Source organism: Lentinus tigrinus, assembly GCF_003813185.1.
Source record: "Lentinus tigrinus ALCF2SS1-7 unplaced genomic scaffold L226scaffold_9, whole genome shotgun sequence".
NCBI classification, from domain to species: Eukaryota; Fungi; Basidiomycota; class Agaricomycetes; order Polyporales; family Polyporaceae; genus Lentinus; species Lentinus tigrinus.
In genome coordinates this window covers 912,976-930,283 of record NW_027137918.1, presented here as the reverse complement: position 1 = coordinate 930,283, position 17,308 = coordinate 912,976, and the positions used below count along the sequence as shown (strand labels likewise).

Here is a 17,308-nt window from a genome sequence, read left to right as displayed (position 1 = left end):
TGATGCGTCGACATTGGGCGCAGGATACCCTCTATGCTGTGACTGTGCTTGCTATCCTTTTCCCTCTAGATGTCCTAGCCGCGAGCCTACCCGAAGCATCGAGGGTTGCGGATCCAGGAGGTCCGCTCAGTATCGCATTTTCGCTCGCATCCTCCAAGGAGCTCGTGGGACACCGCATATATGTCACGAATGTCAGCGTAGCAGGGTCAATGCACGAGGTACGTGACGTCCCACCTCGTTCCGTAGAAGAGCTATAGTCTCATAGCGTTCTCGTCGCGCTAGGTTGTAATCGACACCGGAAGCAGCGACCTCTGGGTCGACACCACTCTTGGAACACCCGAACCGGATGCAGGAAGGCCCCTTCCTATCATCGCGGATACAGGCGTCTCCGCGCTCCTAGAGTACGGCGTGGAGGACGTGTACACCTATGCACTCGGAAGTGTCCAATACGCCACGGTTCAAGTTCCTTCTGCGAGCAGAGACAACCTGGTCGTGTACAACCAGTCGTTCGGTGCGTCGTGCGCAGCACATGCACGGGTGTTGGACCGGGAGGCTGACGTGTTGTATATATCGTAGTGAACGTGCCGGGCACGACGAATATCACGCAATACGGAAACGAGGGGATCTTAGGACTGGCTCCGTACGTCCCGGGTCGAATTTGGCGATGTTATACTGATCAAAATTGCCTTGCATAGCCCAGGAGGATGGAGTGTGGTCAGGGAGGTCTTGGAGGAGACAACCTGGGATGCAGATCCGTTCCTCGCAACGGTACGTCCTGTGACTTGGCCCTTCTTTCGAGAGCAGGGCTAACTGCGACATGGGTACACAGATGTTTAAGGGCCATCCCGAGATAGAACAGTTCTTCACTCTGTCCTTCAGACCGCGGGACGCTACAGGACTGGTAACCAGCGGATTGGTGACCTTCGGTGCGTCCCGGTCTCCTACATTTTGCTGTGCGACATGCCATGCTCACGTGCCGCACGCAGGCGCAGTTCGTCCAGGGCTCTCCGCGATCCTCGACGCACCGAAAATCCCACTCATGACCGGCCGATTTTGGGACGTTGCCTCCCGCGGCTTCCTCGTCGACGGAATCGTAGTCAATCCCAGCGATTCCGACACGGACGAACTCCGTTTCATCCTCGACTCGGGGGTCTACGCGACGTTTGCGCCGCCCGAGTACGTGAGAGCGATATACAGCCCTGTCGCGGGATCTTCGCCATTGGAGGACGGGACGTGGAGCGTGCCGTGCGATACGAGGATGAACGTGTCTATTCTGCTTGGGTGCGTCCTTCGTCTACTCCCGATATGAGTGTTTCACCCGGACTGAGCATTTGAGGGCAATACTCAGTGAGACGGCGTATGGAATCCATCCGATTGACATGACGGAGGTGTATGCCATCGGGGAAGCGGAAGACAGCCCGGGGACGTGGAAGCCGCTGTGCAAGGGGCTATTTCAGAGCAACATCGACACCCAAATTCGTGAGTCGTTCAGCTTGCCGACGGTGAATGCTTTGTTCACTTCAGCGGCAGCGTTCTTGATAGGACTGAACGTCCTGAGGAACCTCCATGTGCTCCACCACTATGGCGAGGGCGATGGATCCTCAGAGTCACACGTTCAGATCATCGAGGTAAGGCGTTGGAGAGCAGTCTGCAGTCAGCCATGACTGACTTACCCTTTACGCTATCGCAGGCGACGAATATGGCTCAGGCCTTCGATGAGTTCCACACTATGAACGCCGTGCGTATTAACGCATTCATCCGTGAGATGGATGTCAGCCGCGGTCTGCAAGACTTGTCTTCCGAAAGCACCTCGCTAGAGCTGCCTGTGGAGTCTGCTTTGAACCCGGTCCTTGGCATCTCTCGATTGAACTTGTCGCTGCGGAGGTGGTATGTCCATGCAGTCTTCGTTTCCTGTACATGCTTTGTCGTGTTGTATTTGGTCTTTCGCCGCTTTCGTTTTCGATCCAGGCAATATAGGAGCCTGCGTGATTGACGTGAGTTGACCCCATGCTGCCGGAACAAAAGCAGGGCGGGGACGTCGGACAATAGCACGACGCGTCTCGCACGTGACCGTGATGGGGACTACAAACAAAGGCAAACAGCGATCTGCGATTTGAGAAAAAGGGGGCGCCACGTCGCGTCGCGCGCCCCGCATACCCCGCGCTCGCGTCTCCTTGTCTGCTTGTCTTCTCCGCTGCTGGTGTCTTCTACTGCACGCGCGCCCATCTATTCCCCATCGCACCACCACGCCATGTACAAGCTCCTCCGCCGCATATCCAGCTCATTCATCCCCCGCCCGGACAGGCCCTGGAGCGAAGACGGTGCGTCTCTCGCGTTCTGCGACTCTCCCCGATCGCACCGATTACTTGGCTGGTATACACGCGGCTGACACGCGCCCTTTCTCCCCGTTCGGCGCCCCTCTTCTCGAATCCCGAATCCTCTAATGCAATTACGCACCGGCACCGCCTCCGTGTCTTCTCGAATGCCCTCGGAATGGAACCAATACCCGGTAATTTGCCCCGATCGACGCTGATGTGGATGCGGACCGACAGCGACCTCGACCGCACCTCAGATTGGCCGCAAACGCAGGCTGAGCACCAGCGAACACGACGATGAGCGCGAGACGACCCCCGCGAAGCGACACCGTGCCGAGTCCGAGTCCGAGGAGCAGGAGCCTAAGCAGCAGAAGGAGACGGAGGAGGTGAAGGAGGTCACACAGGGCGTCCGCGATGTCGAGCTCGAGGACGAAAAGCCCAAGCCAGAGTCGTCAGCCACGAAGGAAAAGGCAGAGGTGGAGAAGGCCGAGCCTGAGACAGCAACGGGTGCGGAGGAGGCTGCTGCGGTGCCCCTTCCCGATTCTCCTGAGCTGAAGGCGACGGCAGAGGGCGAGGAGAAGCCGCAGGAGAAGGAGGACGCTGATGCTGATGCTGAAGGCGAGGAGGATGTCAAGGTGAAGGAGGATGAGGCAGCTTCAGCAGCGGACTCGGAGGCCTCGTCGTCCGCATCCCCGAAGAAGACCGTCCCATCCGCCGCCAGCACGCACGAGGACGTCCCTGGGCTCTCGCTGACCGCCGAGACAACTCCCGCCGCTGCAATCGTCGAGGCTTGAACAATCAAGCGTGGATTCTTGAACAATGCCAGCTTGCGGACATACCCTCCTTGGATATTGCCCACATACACCGACCACGCTGCACGCATGCAGCGATACCCCGCACATTCTGGTCTCCCGGTCGGATCCTCACGCACTCTCGCAAGCCCCATATTCCCACTAACCCTGGTATCGAACGTAATGTACACTGTCCAATCGTTGCTGTTGCTACTCCCCCGCCGTCCTTCCTGTTGTTGTGTGTACGATCCCCCCGCTCCCGATACGTTGCATTGCATTATCCTTAATGAGCTAGTCGTTTCCTTGCTTCACCCATCTGTCGCCGTCCGTTCGCATGCTCTGAGTTCTAAATATCATCTCATGTTCCCACCCGACCCTTGAGCATTCCGTCTCTTCGTCTCCTCATTCTGAGTTCAGAACATCTTGATTCCTCCCACTCACAAGTCCCCAGTCGTCATCACAGCACCAGCACGACTCGACTGTTGCCTGAGTTCAACTGTTTCGGGCTCTGACATCGAGGCGTCCAGTAGATCAACGTCAATCATTCCCTCTGGTCCCAGCCGCCAAGGACCATGCTGCTCTCAGGTGTATGGCCCCCAAGTCCTGAATAGCGACTGGCCCAGATACTGAAGGTGATAAGGATGGCTTGCTCGGAACGACACAGAACAGACTCTTGTCTGCTTCGGAAGCGCAAAGGTCACCCGATTGTTATTGGTGAGCTGCATCCCACATGATCCTCTGATGGAATTCGAACTCACTTGAATGGCGTTGCCGTATGCAGTGGCACTGCGCTCAATTACCGCCATTGAGCAGCAGCTCGGGATCGGATGAACTCTAACCCTTTGGTCTCTTCTGAATGGGAGACGTCCTCACACGGAGCGCAGGGATAAGGGTATGTGTTAAAAGCGAGCACCCATGTCAAGGGACGTCATCCCTACCCCATGTCTTTCCAACCATACATCCATGGTGTCTCCTCCCTAAGCCCGATCCTAGTTGCGTTCTCCCTGCTGGCAGTGCTTGTCTACTTGCAGTCGGCGATCGGTTGGCGGAAGCGCTCTCGAGGTCGCCCGTTGCCGCCTGGTCCGAAAGGCCTGCCTCTTGTCGGCAACGTCCACAACGCCCCGAGATTCAAGCCATGGATAGGTTATCGGGATCTCTGTGCGCAGTATGGTGAGTTCTAATACGAACGCCCTTGCGCACGATACGTTGGTCCTGAAGCTCCCATCGGACTGCAGGCGACATCGTGCACGTCCAGATCCTGAACACACACATCGTCGTCCTCGGGAGCCCCGAGGTCATCTTCGAGTACCTCGACAAGCGGTCCGCCAACACGTCCGATCGTGAGCACACGGTTATGCTCGAGCTGTCAGTTGTTGCCTCTTCCTTCCCACCAACGTAGGAATGGGAACTGACTAGAACACGCAACACTCAGGACCGGGGCACACTGGAACTTCAGTTTCATGTACTATGGCCCGTGGTGGAGGCGGCATCGGCGGACAATGTGGCAATACTTCCATCCAGGAGCGGTAGAGGGCTGCCGTCCCGTGCAACGGGCGGAAGCACACCGATTCTTGTACAAGCTGTTCAAAGATCCCGCCAACTTCAAGAAGCATATCCGGTAGTCAGTACAGACACGTTCCGACGTCGGATCCGAGTCGATCGCTGACATGGGATCGTCGTCGATCCAGCACTTCCACTGCGAGCATGACGAAGGTCGTGTACGACATCGAGGGCGACGACAAGATAGAGAGACAGGTCACCCTGGTTCACGACGCACAGGAGGGAGTCGCACAGGGCTTGGTGCCCGGCAAGTACCTCGTCCAGTTCTTCCCCTTCCTGCGGTATGTCCCCGCGTGGTTCCCCGGCGCCGAGTTCAAGCGCCTGTCGAACAAGTGGAGAGCGGCGGCGTGGTCGGCGAAGTATGTGCCTTACGGGGAGGTCAAGGAAACTCTGGTGAGTCGAACACTTTTTGTTGGGTACGATGTGCGTATATGGCTATATGGCTTAACGACGTTTTCGATAGAATGAGAAGGGAGAGAAGGGCCGCTCGATGGTGGGGCAGTTGCTCACGAAGCTGGCGCGTGCTGGACTGACAGAAGAGGCCCGCGCGGAGGAGGAAGATGTCATCAGCAACGTTGCGTCGGTCGCGTTCCAGGGTGCGCGTCATGTCGCTCGTTCATACAAAGGCATGCAGCTCATATCAGTCCGAACGCAGCCGGTGCACAGACAGTGAGCATCTCCCCTTCGGTCCGCCTTCACAATCACAATTACATCTCACCGCCTTGCGCCCTTGTCAGACATTCTCAACCTTCACAGGCGCATTCGTCGCGCTATCTCTCCACCCCGAAGTCCTTCGCAAAGCGCACGCCGAGCTCGACGCCGTCGTCGGCCCCGACCGCCTACCCGACTTCAGCGACCGCGCCTCGCTCATCTACGTGAACGCACTCATCAAGGAGATGGTGCGCTGGCACAACTCGACGCCGCTGAGCCTGCCGCACGCCACGATCGAGGACGACGAGCTGCACGGGTATTTCATCCCCGCGGGGACGGTCGTGTTTGCGAACACCTGGTGCGTTTCGCTCCTTCTCATTTTCATTGTTGGCGTTTTCGTCACAGTGAAGCTGACTTGAAGTTGCGTGCGTGGAAGGGCGTGCATGCACGACCCGGAAGTATACGACGAGCCGGGGGCGTTCTGTCCGGAACGCTTCATACAGGACGGGAAGCTCGACCCGTCTGTGCGTGATCCGGCTGACTACGTCTTCGGGTACGGACGAAGGTCAGTCCCCCCACCCGTGCCGGTCAGTGCTCACTGCGGTCTACCTCTCACGAACGCAGGATCTGCCCCGGGAGACACTTCGCAGACGACATGATGTTCATCAACATGGCCTCGGTGCTGCACTGCTTCGACATCGGGCCGCCCCTCGACGAACGCGGGCGGCCTGTCAAGATTGTGCCGGAGTGGACGAACGGGCTGGGCTCGTACGTCATTCTGTCTTTTCTCTTCTTTTCCTGTTGCCTACCTTCCACGACTGTGAGTCTTGAGGAGCTCATATTGCATTGCATGGCTGCTTTGCAGGCAAATTGCGGATGCTCGCTGCACGATCACACCGCGCTCGGCGCAGGCTGAGGTTCTGATCTTGGAGGCGCAGGCCCGTGTCCCGGAGGCTATGGCTCGCTGGAGCCGTTCGGTGCTTCGTGATAAAGATGGTGTGGAGATTTGACACGATTGAGGCGTTTGTACGATTAGTTTGCCCCTGTCGATTCTTGCAATCACAAGGCCATGCCGATGTTGTTTTTGCGTTTAGAGTTCTGCGCATGGCCCGCCTAGCTCAATCGGATAGAGCGTCAGACTCTTATCCACACACGTTGGCGGGAATCTGAAGGCTGCGAGTTCGACCCTCGCGGTGGGCTAATGGAGCTTGTCGCTTAGTGTTTTCTTTTCCGTCTCTTCCAAACCATTCTCTCCGCAGCTAAGCGAGCGTCGTTGTTCAATATCTTCTGCTCCAACCATGTCCTCCACGCCACATGAAGAACGTAAGCCACTTCTAGGGAGTAAGCCTGCCAAAGAAACGGCAGATGCTCCGCTCATCTCACTGGCTCTCTCAAGGAAACTGCATGACAGCTCTTAGCGTCGATGACCTGGCATGTCCACGACGACGGTCAACTTGTCACTCTCAGCATGACAGCTCGTGGCAGTCCTGGAGAGCTGAGGTAGAAGCATCATGGCATTGTGCGGCAGGATCGCAATCGCTAATTGAGTATTACTACCGAGTCGTGCCGGAGATGGCCTAAGGCTAATTAGTCTGTCCCTCCTAGCTCCCCGCCGCAGTGATCGATGAACACCGACCGCTCGTCCAGCTACATCTGCGATTGTGTGACCTGATCTCCGAGTTGTTCAACGAACGACACGCAGTGTGGGTTTATCTGGTCTGAGGGGGTCCGACGAAGCGCTCGATCCAGGCATGCCAGTGTGCGGGCTCGCGACGAGGAGCTTGTGCTTTGTACATCTCAAGTCTAGAGTGGCTATGCGTAATACATAGAAGACGACGTGGTGCGTCAGATGCTTCTCAGTTGATTAGATATTCACTGACAACGAGCGTTCCCACCACAGTCCTCATGAGAATTGATGCACGCAGCACCAACTTGATAACTTTGATCCCAGGAATGCACCGCCCCACTGCTTTCCCAGATCGACGTTGTATGTAGTCACTCACGCTGTCAGAGACGTTACCGGATACATCATACGTAGCCATTACGATGGCTGATAGGTTGGAGCGATCTTCCACGTTTCTGACCGCAGACTTGATGTTATTCACAGGTGCGCCCAGCGACTTGCACGAATCCACCCCAGACATGCTCCCTTCTCCCCCCGACACCTCTGCTTTTCCCCACATGGATCTGAGCTCCTCAATAGTCTCGCAAGGAGCTATGACTCATCTGAACATATCCCAGGCCGCGCTGGCGAACCTGTCGCAAAGTGTCAACTCGACCGGAGAGGAACTCAAGCTGACATTCGCATTCGAAGATGTCTACCTGAAGGAGGTTATTATCGAGGTGACGCTGCTTACCATGTTCTTTGGTATGTCAGGTCTATCGTCTGCTAGGGACTCGAGTGTGCTAAAAAGTGCCCCGCAGGACTGTTCACCGTTCTCACTGTGGTGGCGGCTTATGTTCTCTGGTACGCAACGCCCACAGTATGCAGCGTACTCGGACGCTCAGATTTCTCGCTTCCACGTGCTGCAGCTGGAAGGGGGCAACACGAAAAACGATCGCCATCATGCTTGCCGCAATCGTCGCTATGTGGATTTCAACCGTCGCGTACTGGGTCACGACTCTTGTTACCGCGGCCCAGGTATATCACATCCTGCGCGATCTCACATCGCAGAGCTTGAGTCGAGCTCCGAAGTTGCCTCCAGCAGCTGTCATGGCAACTCGCAGGGGACGCAGAGTCCATATCATTACAAACAGAGCCGTGACATCCAGGGTTGTACAGGTACCGTGGCGCTGACAGTCAATGTGCGTACTTTCATTCAGATTTCGCTCCACCCCTTCACTGAGTTATATACTCAAAATAGGTCGTCATCGGAGACTCCATTGTCTGGTGGCGTGCCTGGGTGCTCTGGGCAGACAGTCGGATCGTCCGATGTGTCTGTGTGGTGATGATTCTCCTCACAATGTGTATGTCTGTTGCTCACTCTCCCGGTGTCGTGTTCTGACGTTCACAGTAACCGGGGCTATGGATACGGGAGATGCCTGCGGGCTTGAACCCCACTATATCTTCACCGACTCCATCGGAGACAGCAGTAGCTTTGAAGCACCTCCTGGGTTGACCAGCAATAGCGGGACTATGTTCACTGGAGATGTGTGGGGTTTTGTCGCCGTGTTCTCATCCCTATTTACCAACGTCATCGCGACAATACTCATTGGATACCGCGGCTGGTGCGTTTCTCAATTCTCATGTACCAACTTGATGGAGGAAAGCTTAGAATTGAAACGGACCGGATACAGGCAGCATCGCCGCTTCATCATGTCATACTTGAGGGAGTCTTCCCCCCGCACGCAAGTAGAGCGCACTCTCGCGCTGCTCGTCGAGTCCGGCTTGCTCTACTGTGCCCTCTGGGTGAGCGGAGCTAGGTTCCGATATCCAAACAGTATCTGACTACTGCCTAGGTTGTCATAGCGGTGTATGCGTATTCAGACCAGTCCCCGCTCCTCCAAACCAGAACGCCCGCGTTCGCAAATTTTTACTACGTGATGAGCAGCTGTCTCGTCCCGCTAGTAGTGAGTCCAAAGGCTGATCCGGCGAATTATTGCTGACACTCTGGACACATGTTACTATCAGGGCATGTATCCGACGCTCATCATCATCGTATGCGCGGTCGAAAAGTCCCTCAACGAGAAACTAGCCGATGAACACTGTGGGCGGATCTCATCCCCTATGTTTGACCCTCAACTCGAGGCTCGCCGCTGTGGTAGCCTTTCTGAGCTAGTCAGCACATCTTCTGCGTATGCAGCACAGGATGGCAGTACCAGCAGTGCTCATTGAAGAGGCTGAATGTTCAGGGCGAGGTAACCGTCGCCAGCGTAGAGATTGACCCACCAGAGACCAAACATTGTTGTCTTCCCTTGTACTATAGCCTTGTACGAATGCGGAGAGTCGGATATGAACTGACTGGATGTCCTTGTCCGGGGAGACAACATAGAAATGGGTTCACGTTTCTAAGGCGCTTCAAGTTCGGCCTGCTTCGGCGAAGCTGGCGCTTGTCACCGCCACTTCGTCTCCTCCACCATGCATCATGATTATCATGCCGTTTCCTGCCTGCGTGGACAGCCTCCAGAGCAAACCTTGCAAGTGCAATTGCGTCGATCTGATCCGGCTCCTTGCGAACTACTGCCGGGCTTGCGACGGAGTGGACCACGAGAGAGACGGCCTCCTCGAGTCTCTACTGCTTCCGTCTTCCAGCTATCACGACGAATTCGATGCGCCGCCGTTTCGAGATACAAATACGAATTATGCCCATCAAAAACCGTAAGAGAGGAAGGATACGGATCCGCTTCGCATGCGACTGCGCGGGCTACGTCGTGCACTCGAGAATGCTCAATCGTTCAATAAGCGCTGGCGCCGCAAATACTCCACCGAACACCCGACCGTGACAATGTATGCATGTACAGTACTCGACACTTACCCTCCTTGCTAACCCTGACGTATGCTTTCCTTCAGACCCTTCCACGCCCCAGCGTGCAGGTACATCGAAGCCGTTCATATCGCAAGACGCGGCACACACGAGGTTCATTTCGCGCCTCTTCCCGGCCCTTGCCCCGTGGTCCTGCGGCTATGCGGCCCAGTGCGTATAAGTACCCGGAGCACGTCAAGGACAGCGAGGCCCTTCTTTACTGCTGCTGGTATTGTCAGGGCAAACACTGCACCGTCCTCCGGCTAGCCCGCATCACTTATTGATTTTTTGCTCAACATCGAGCTTGGGACTTCACAAGATGTTCAACGCCACAGTCAGCACCATCTCACGCATGTTTGGAGCCAGCACATCCTCTCTGAACACCGATAGGTTTCGGCGTGACGAGCGGGATCCGCTGGCGGGAACGAGCACGGAGGCTGGCAGGAGCAGCGAGGAGGCTAACGGACATGTCAGCCGCCGTACCAGCCTCGATGGGCACTCAGACAGCACCCCATTACTCACCCGCAAGCAGTCCTCTCGTCTCTCCAGTTCCATCAGTACCTCCGCCGCACCCGACATACAATATCCCGGACCGCCGCACGTTCTCTGGAAGGCTCCCCACCATCCCTACTCGCACTTGCAGAGGCAGAGCGGACAGGACAGCCCCACCAAGAGCGTCAGCGGCATGAGCATGGTCATTACCACGCCCACGACGGCTGGTTGGGGCGCGGCGCCGATGAGTCGGTCCGCGTCCTCGCCGTCTCTGCTGCTGACCCCGTTGTTGAGCACGTCAGCCTCGCAGCCGGGTCATCCTCGGCCTTCATCCCTAGGGAGAAGAAGCTCAAGGTCAATTAAGCTGGCGACGGATTCCATGTATGCTTCGGAGGACTCGGATGCAGAGAGCGACCGGTCGTTGCGGAACGGGACAACAGGACACACCCTGCCAAAGCAGCTCTCGCCTATACACGAGCAGCAGGTCCCGTTTCCGCCACACAGGAAGTTGTCTCTTGACAGCGTGCCTCGAACACCAGATTCCACGCGGACATTCGACAGGATAAGTGAGTGTAGCATGGTTCCCATGATGCGTGCGTATTGAACTCAAAGCCGCTATGACGTTACAGATGGCCACAACGCATTCATAAATCGCCCACTCAAACGCTCGCTCAGCCAGACCTCGACGAGCACTCACAAGTCCAACATCTCTGCCGCGCCCCCAGTTATTCCTCCCCTGGACCTCCGGCCGAACTTCCAGACCGTGATGGGTGTGCAGGGGCCACAGGGCAGGCTTTCGCCTACGGGGGCGGCAGCACCCGTCCCGCGCAAGTCGCGGCTGGCCCCTCCATCTCTACCTACAGTGATCGGGAGCGCACGACAGACCAACAAGGTGTCCGTGATATACGAGGATGGCGCATCATACGGCGGACCTGCGAGCGCACGCACGAGCAGCTTCATCACTGCCCCATCTGTCTCGCTCAACACGCCCACTGCCGAGCCCGGGCAACGCTTTTCCTTCGGCGAGCTTGGTCCAAACGTGTACCTCGATCCGAGCTCGTTCGCGTCTGACAGCGCGAGAGGGGAGAGCATGACGACGGACGCGGACGAGACCCCGAACGCAACCCATCCGGCGCAGAGACTGCCTGCGGGGTTGTATGACCTCAGCCACGGGGCGGATGAATTCGGGCAGATGCACACCAGGCCCAACAGCCGCACAAGCTTGAGGCCTGACAACCCGACGCCCCCGAGCACGCATTCCCGCTCGCGGAACTCTTCGCTTACAGCCCCGAATACCTCGGCCCTCCGTACGCGCTCCGCGTCCCCGGCAGACGAGTCCTTCCTCGACAGACGATGGCTCAAGGGCCTCTCGTTTGGCTCTCAGCGTCTCGTCTTCCCGCCGTCCGGAGAGAAGGAGAAGAGGTTCTCCTCCGCTTTCATTCTTTTCTGCGTCGGCTTCATCATGCCGTGGTGCTGGCTCATCGGCGGGTGGCTTCTCACGAGTGACGGAGAGGTCCAAGAGGAAGAGCGGGGATCGGTCCTCCCGCTGTGGCATAAGCGCCAGACGCCGCCTGCGAAGGTGGTGACGGAGAGGCCGCTGGTGAAGGCGGATGGAAAAGGAAGGGCGGACACCGATGCCACCGCTGGCAAGGAGGTCGGGGAGAAGAAGGCAAAGTCATCCTCATGGTATCCCCTCGTGGCGCCTTCCCTCGAATCCCTCACACCGCCGAACAAGGATATCAGGGATACCACCCCTACACGGAGGCTCAAGGGATGCTTCCGTTGCACAAGACGGACAGATCCATGGATCAGGAAGTGTCGGGTTGCTGCCGCAGTGAGCGGGATCTTGATTCTCGCAGCGTGCGTAGTCGCGATTGTGTTCGCGGCCGGAGTGCATCGCTAGCTCGATGGAGTGGGTGTTATTTTTTACACTGCCGGCACTTCGGAACGTTCAGCTACCAGGTGTTAGCTAGTGCATGTACTGATCGGTGCTGACTTGGTTTTCGCTTGCCGTTTGTAAGTAGACTAATAGTGCAATTCCCACGAGTAGACCAGGATCATTAGTCAGTGTTTGTCGCACATTAACACGCTTCTTCGTCATCATCGTTGACGGAAACGACTCGCTCCCCCAAATCACCAGTCAGACATCTGCGCTAGGCATGTTGTGAGTAGTTCTATAATTGTGGTACTACGCGTTATTGTTGAGACTTCTTCAGGCTCAGCGATCTGGCAGAAGACGTGCTCCGGGTCATTGTCGCCGAGCTTCTCCTTCTCCAGAACAAAGGAGACCTCGCCACCCTAGCTTCTACATCTCGGAGGTTGCGTGACATATGCGCTCCTATCCTCTTCTCTCGCTGCGTTACCACCTATAGTGGCCGGAGAGGCATTCCGCCGGAGAATATACGGCCGTTCGTTCGGTAAGTCGCTCTTGCAGCGGTTGTCGTCCAATCCAGTCGCTGATCATTACTATTGCTCAGCCACCTCAGTTATCTAGGTCGTCTTGTGGAGCGCTTCGCAGATTCGTTCGGCCCAGAGCTCCCGCATCTTCCAGAGCTCTGTGCAGTGACGCTCTGTGGTTACCACCTCGGCGACATTCCTTGGAAAGCCCTTAAGCGCTGTCTCTCCCATCCAAGCATCACTTCAATCACTTTTGAGCGGACGACCTCGTTCATAGGCATCTTCCCGCATCCAGGCCATGATCTTATGTCCTTCCCGCTTCAACTTACGTCATTCTCCTACAATCCCAGCATTTGGCGAACCCTAGATAATGACCCATCCCGTTCGGTAGGATCCACGTTCTCCGACTTAGCGGATCCCTACGCCATCGAATACCTCTCACTCTCACCCCTGGTTTTGCGGATTTGCGAGACAGTGCGATCGCTCACGCTACCGATCGAGGTCGTGCCGCTGGATCGTATGGTCCATCTGCATTGGCCGCAGCTCCGTGAGCTGTGCTTCACAGGCCAGTCTCCTCACCAATCCGTCACCTCTCTCCTCCGCGACTTCTTGAGCACTCTGCCTCGCCTCGAGGCGCTCTTCATTCAGCTTGCCAGGAAGGACTCACAAGGCCGATTGTCTATTCTAGGCCCAACACCACAGCACGGGGGAGGAGGAAAGCCCGGTGTTCTCTTCGAGCTACGGTCTTTAACACTCGCGTATCCCGATCCAAATGATGCCATATTCACTGTTGATAGCAGGTCGCTGACGCAGCTCTCGCTGTGCGATCATCCTCGTTATTTCTACCATATCGCAATCCCCGATGTCTCCAAGCACTGGTCTGCGCCCATCTTGTCATCGTCCGAGTGCCTATCGCTTTTGAGACGGATGGAGATGCCCAGATTGCATGCATTGGGACTTGTCTACGAGACAGATGGAGATGACGATGAACTACTCAGACACATTTCCGGCTCCTTCCCTCATTTATCGCATCTCGAGCTGCATCGCTACCGCAAGAACAGGAAGCAAGTAGTCCCTCACGTTCGTATATATCTCAGACACATCCGCGGGGTGCGAAAATACACTGACTTGCATCACTCCTTCAGGCTCATATCGCTCGGATACTGGCATCTACGGCGTCCCTCCGTACTGTCAATCTCAATCTGGACTTCCATGACGAGGTTAGACTGTACGTCGACAACAACGCCGAGACAAACCGGTGCAAGAGAATACGGGATGCGCGTGGTTGGGAGCTTGCTAATATATTCGAGGCATGTCCTAGGCTGGAGTATGTGGCGCTCCTCACCCACAGTTTCGACAACTACTTCTGGGGTCAATACCATCCTCGACGATGTGCAGAGCCTCGATACACCGCTCAATTTATGTGAGTATCACAGCTGCGTATCTTGGTGAACATCGGTACTGACTGCGTTGGCAGTACTGCACCACCTTTCCCACAAAGGCCAGTCATTTGCTAGCTTGCTACTCAAGAACACACATCTGGAGCTAGTGAGAGTATGTTTGAATCAGATTGTCATATGTAAGCGCGCCGCCCATCTGGCCTAACAATACTTTACAACATGCTTGGCATCGATTGCCCTCAAGCTCCAGGATGAGACGAACGCGGACATGGAATTCATGCAACTCCGACTTTTGTTGATGAGCCAGCGTATCATGAAGCTTTGCAATCGGTTGCGTCTCACGCTGATGGGAACCTTCTTTTGTCCTACGGCATTCTTTCTTGAGTCTTCTAGATGCTGACCACCACGTTGATCAGGTGCTTGTCGATGCAGGCAGAAGGCGTGGAAGGGCAAAGCCGCGCGGTGAAATACACTGCAGGGCCTCTCCCCTAGCTGGGACTCGACTATCACCTCTTAACAGAGCCAGTATCGCATTGACATCCCAGCACCACCCAATACCTCCTCCATGGACAGTCCTTTGACTGGGGCATGCCGTCTCCTGGAGCCTGACTTCGGGAGAATTAGATACGACCGTATCCTGAAGGTGATGTGACCATCAACCCGTATTCAAGCCCAACTCAAGCTGACGTCCCTTTAGTCAGATGCTCTACGTTATCAGATTCGCTTACACTCCCGTGCCACTCATGGCTACTATGTCATCGATAATCTCGAGGACTTGGACGAACCTCACTTGTTTGCATTCTGCCATGGAGATGATCCCTACATTGCCCTTGAGCAGGCACGTCTGGATCACCTCACCTGGCCTGGATCGCCCTCCGCCACTGATACTACCACAAGAACATCTCGCAAATCGCCATGCTTAGATATCCCAGCACGTCATGATACTCCGTCTCAGGGCGGTTCCTCCAGTAGGCCCACACGCACCTCGATCATCGACGGTCTCGCTGTGCAAGTATGTTCATCGACACCTTCCTCTCATTGGTCAGTGTGATGACATCGTTCTGCGGCCGTTAGCATCCACACCTGGGTGGTCGTGAATTGCCAAGTTACTCGACCAACCTAGAAGGGTGCCGAACAGAGCATCACTACCATGTCGTCGAGCTTCTCCCGCAGACCACCCTTCAAACAGCACAAGTTGTTCGAGAAGAGTGCAATTCGCTCGTACCTTTGTACACTGTCGGAAAAACGGATAGGGATACTCTCAGTACGTTCACTGGAATATCCGCGATGCGATGAACATACCGAAACTTACGATCGGGTCCGTGCGCTAGACACATTCTATGCGATACCTATGGCAAGTAGATAATACGAGTTGATATGTCAATCTGAGCTCATCTATCGTTTCATCAGCGCGTCGATGAGAAGGGTCTAGAATTTGCGCCCTACGCACGTACGGACTACAGACTCATTGTCGACACGGGTAAGCACACAGCCTCTTATCCGACCTGACGTCCATCTATGGCATACCCATCGATTGTACCGGGTTTCAGGTGAACCCAACACGTAAGCTAGATGTTCCTTAGGACTTGAGACATGCTGAGCAGTTATATCCATAGTTGGTTTTACGGCCAGGGCTTCGGGTTGATCACTGATATTGAAAAGGAGTCCGATAAGTTCACGTTTGTGTCGTCGGAGTCGTGGCAGAAGATCGGGCATACCGATGGGGTCTATTCAACGGCTCATCTGTATCGGAAAGTCCTCCCTACACCCAAACACGAGCAACATCTCGACGAGGTTCTCCAGAGGTACTATGATGGCACAGCAGCTTGTAAGTGTTCTCACGCTACGCTCTCGTGCCAACCTAAGTACATGCCCGATTGCTGGCAGACGTCAAGAGATGGGGAAGAAAACAAGCGATACCAGCCCTCTTTCCCTGCTACGATTTGAAGACGAACAAAGACAATAGAATCCTCTTCTTCCTTCCGCGCATCCTCGCGCTCGCTGTTGATCCGATACTAGCTGCTCGTCCTTATGAGGGTATCCTGGGGCTTAATATGCTAGAACAGTAAGTGGCATACGTTCCTTAACACCTCGGGTTGGGCAATTAGGACACTATTCCGTGGCAGGAAGGAGAGTGATTATGTGGTCTGTGCTTCTCTTCATATCCGACGCTCTACGAGATCAAAGCCGCTGACGATGAGACCGCTCTAGACCTTTTCTGACGCTTTGTAGTGGACTACCGATCATGGTGGACATGCGGAATTGGTGAGCCCCACATACTGTCCCATGCCCACGCCATACCTCAAGCGCAGGTAACTCAGGACAATGAATACACATTTCGGCTACGATACCCCGATAGGAAGATCGAGGTGAATGACCCGTCGTGAGTGATCAACATTGTCCAGTGAGTTCCCGCTTTGTATTGAAGTCTTCGTGATACAGTGGCAGCTCCCTGTACCTCGGGGATATCTGGCCATGCGCTGTTCCGACGAGTAACAGTTCTTTAGTCCCTAAATTCACCGACGAGATCGCACTCTACGCCACCACCGTCGGTCCTCTTGGTTCGCACCGTATACACTACGTGGTCGAAGCTACTCTTGTCACTCTCTACGTGCCGAAGCACCCCGAGGCCAGCCACTGGTCAACAAACCCTCAGGACTGGACCGCCATACCGATTGTGCTCCGTGACCCGGCAGCACCGTTGAGGCTGATCCTTGATTCATGTAAGTGGGACATACATCACGGTGGACGATGATCTCAATACTTACCATTATTCTGGACTAGGCGCGAGTCACAGCTACTTTCCTCCAGACGTCGTAGAAGCCATCGCGACCAAATGGCTGGAAAACGACCCCTCAACTATCGGGACAGGGCTGTACTGCAAGCCAGGCCATGGTCTGGACAAGTGCGACCTAGTATTTCGATTTGTTGGGGTGGACGGGCTTGGGGTTGACTACCGTTGCAATGCCGGCCCCTTCCTGACGTCTCCTTGGTCATGCGACGGCGGTGTGCGATCACTGGTTCGTTCGAAGCAGGACGAGAAGAAGTCATGCTATATCCTAGGCATGGTAAGTGTCATGCACTGTGTTTAGCCATGCGTCGTCCATCCGCTCATCGTTCGTCTAGAACTTCTTCTGGACAGCCTTTGTGCGCCATGTGCATAGGTTAAAAGATCCCTACATCCAGCTTGCGCCTCAGCGGGCCATTGAGGGTATCGGCAAGAGCCTCGAGTAGCCTCG

At 55.6% G+C, this 17,308-nt stretch overlaps 6 protein-coding genes and 1 non-coding gene across 7 annotated transcripts; all 7 read left to right on the top strand.

The window, feature by feature from the left end:
- Positions 1–2: 2 nt before the first annotated feature.
- Positions 3–3,109, top strand: L226DRAFT_570278 (acid protease; the record flags this gene model as incomplete). The annotated part of the gene is made up of 11 exons (XM_067684420.1): positions 3–218; positions 283–511; positions 577–640; positions 696–768; positions 830–926; positions 987–1,281; positions 1,349–1,479; positions 1,531–1,628; positions 1,691–1,887; positions 2,305–2,321; positions 2,553–3,109. 11 exons carry the CDS (start codon positions 3–5, stop codon positions 3,107–3,109), a joined length of 1,974 nt encoding a protein of 657 aa, XP_067536640.1.
- Positions 3,110–4,047: 938 nt separating this feature from the next.
- On the top strand, positions 4,048–6,327 carry L226DRAFT_461350 (O-methylsterigmatocystin oxidoreductase; the record flags this gene model as incomplete). The annotated part of the gene is made up of 9 exons (XM_067675644.1): positions 4,048–4,276; positions 4,342–4,471; positions 4,539–4,727; positions 4,795–5,059; positions 5,145–5,273; positions 5,404–5,675; positions 5,754–5,882; positions 5,942–6,097; positions 6,183–6,327. The coding sequence occupies 9 exons, from the start codon at positions 4,048–4,050 to the stop codon at positions 6,325–6,327; spliced, it is 1,644 nt and encodes a 547-aa protein (XP_067536639.1).
- A 97-nt stretch (positions 6,328–6,424) lies between these two features.
- L226DRAFT_t102 lies at positions 6,425–6,517 on the top strand. Its single transcript has one exon. It is a non-coding gene; the product is annotated as a tRNA-Lys (tRNA).
- Positions 6,518–7,101: 584 nt separating this feature from the next.
- On the top strand, positions 7,102–9,195 carry L226DRAFT_395986 (uncharacterized protein). Its single transcript, XM_067674525.1, has 10 exons — positions 7,102–7,157; positions 7,218–7,374; positions 7,425–7,685; positions 7,742–7,784; positions 7,850–8,122; positions 8,182–8,284; positions 8,332–8,545; positions 8,615–8,726; positions 8,777–8,887; positions 8,949–9,195. The coding sequence occupies exons 2-10, from the start codon at positions 7,364–7,366 to the stop codon at positions 9,150–9,152; spliced, it is 1,332 nt and encodes a 443-aa protein (XP_067536638.1). The 5' UTR covers positions 7,102–7,157; positions 7,218–7,363; the 3' UTR covers positions 9,153–9,195.
- Positions 9,196–9,941: 746 nt separating this feature from the next.
- L226DRAFT_395861 (uncharacterized protein) lies at positions 9,942–12,363 on the top strand. The gene is made up of 2 exons (XM_067674523.1): positions 9,942–10,838; positions 10,902–12,363. The coding sequence occupies exons 1-2, from the start codon at positions 10,100–10,102 to the stop codon at positions 12,173–12,175; spliced, it is 2,013 nt and encodes a 670-aa protein (XP_067536637.1). The 5' UTR covers positions 9,942–10,099; the 3' UTR covers positions 12,176–12,363.
- Positions 12,364–12,388: 25 nt separating this feature from the next.
- On the top strand, positions 12,389–14,469 carry L226DRAFT_534123 (uncharacterized protein). The gene is made up of 6 exons (XM_067680602.1): positions 12,389–12,436; positions 12,489–12,689; positions 12,750–13,749; positions 13,815–14,092; positions 14,147–14,248; positions 14,314–14,469. The coding sequence occupies exons 1-5, from the start codon at positions 12,432–12,434 to the stop codon at positions 14,184–14,186; spliced, it is 1,524 nt and encodes a 507-aa protein (XP_067536636.1). The 5' UTR covers positions 12,389–12,431; the 3' UTR covers positions 14,187–14,248; positions 14,314–14,469.
- A 750-nt stretch (positions 14,470–15,219) lies between these two features.
- Positions 15,220–17,303, top strand: L226DRAFT_570274 (uncharacterized protein; the record flags this gene model as incomplete). The annotated part of the gene is made up of 8 exons (XM_067684419.1): positions 15,220–15,333; positions 15,480–15,549; positions 15,620–15,632; positions 15,686–15,897; positions 16,302–16,452; positions 16,512–16,792; positions 16,854–17,137; positions 17,196–17,303. The coding sequence occupies 8 exons, from the start codon at positions 15,220–15,222 to the stop codon at positions 17,301–17,303; spliced, it is 1,233 nt and encodes a 410-aa protein (XP_067536635.1).
- Positions 17,304–17,308: the final 5 nt, after the last annotated feature.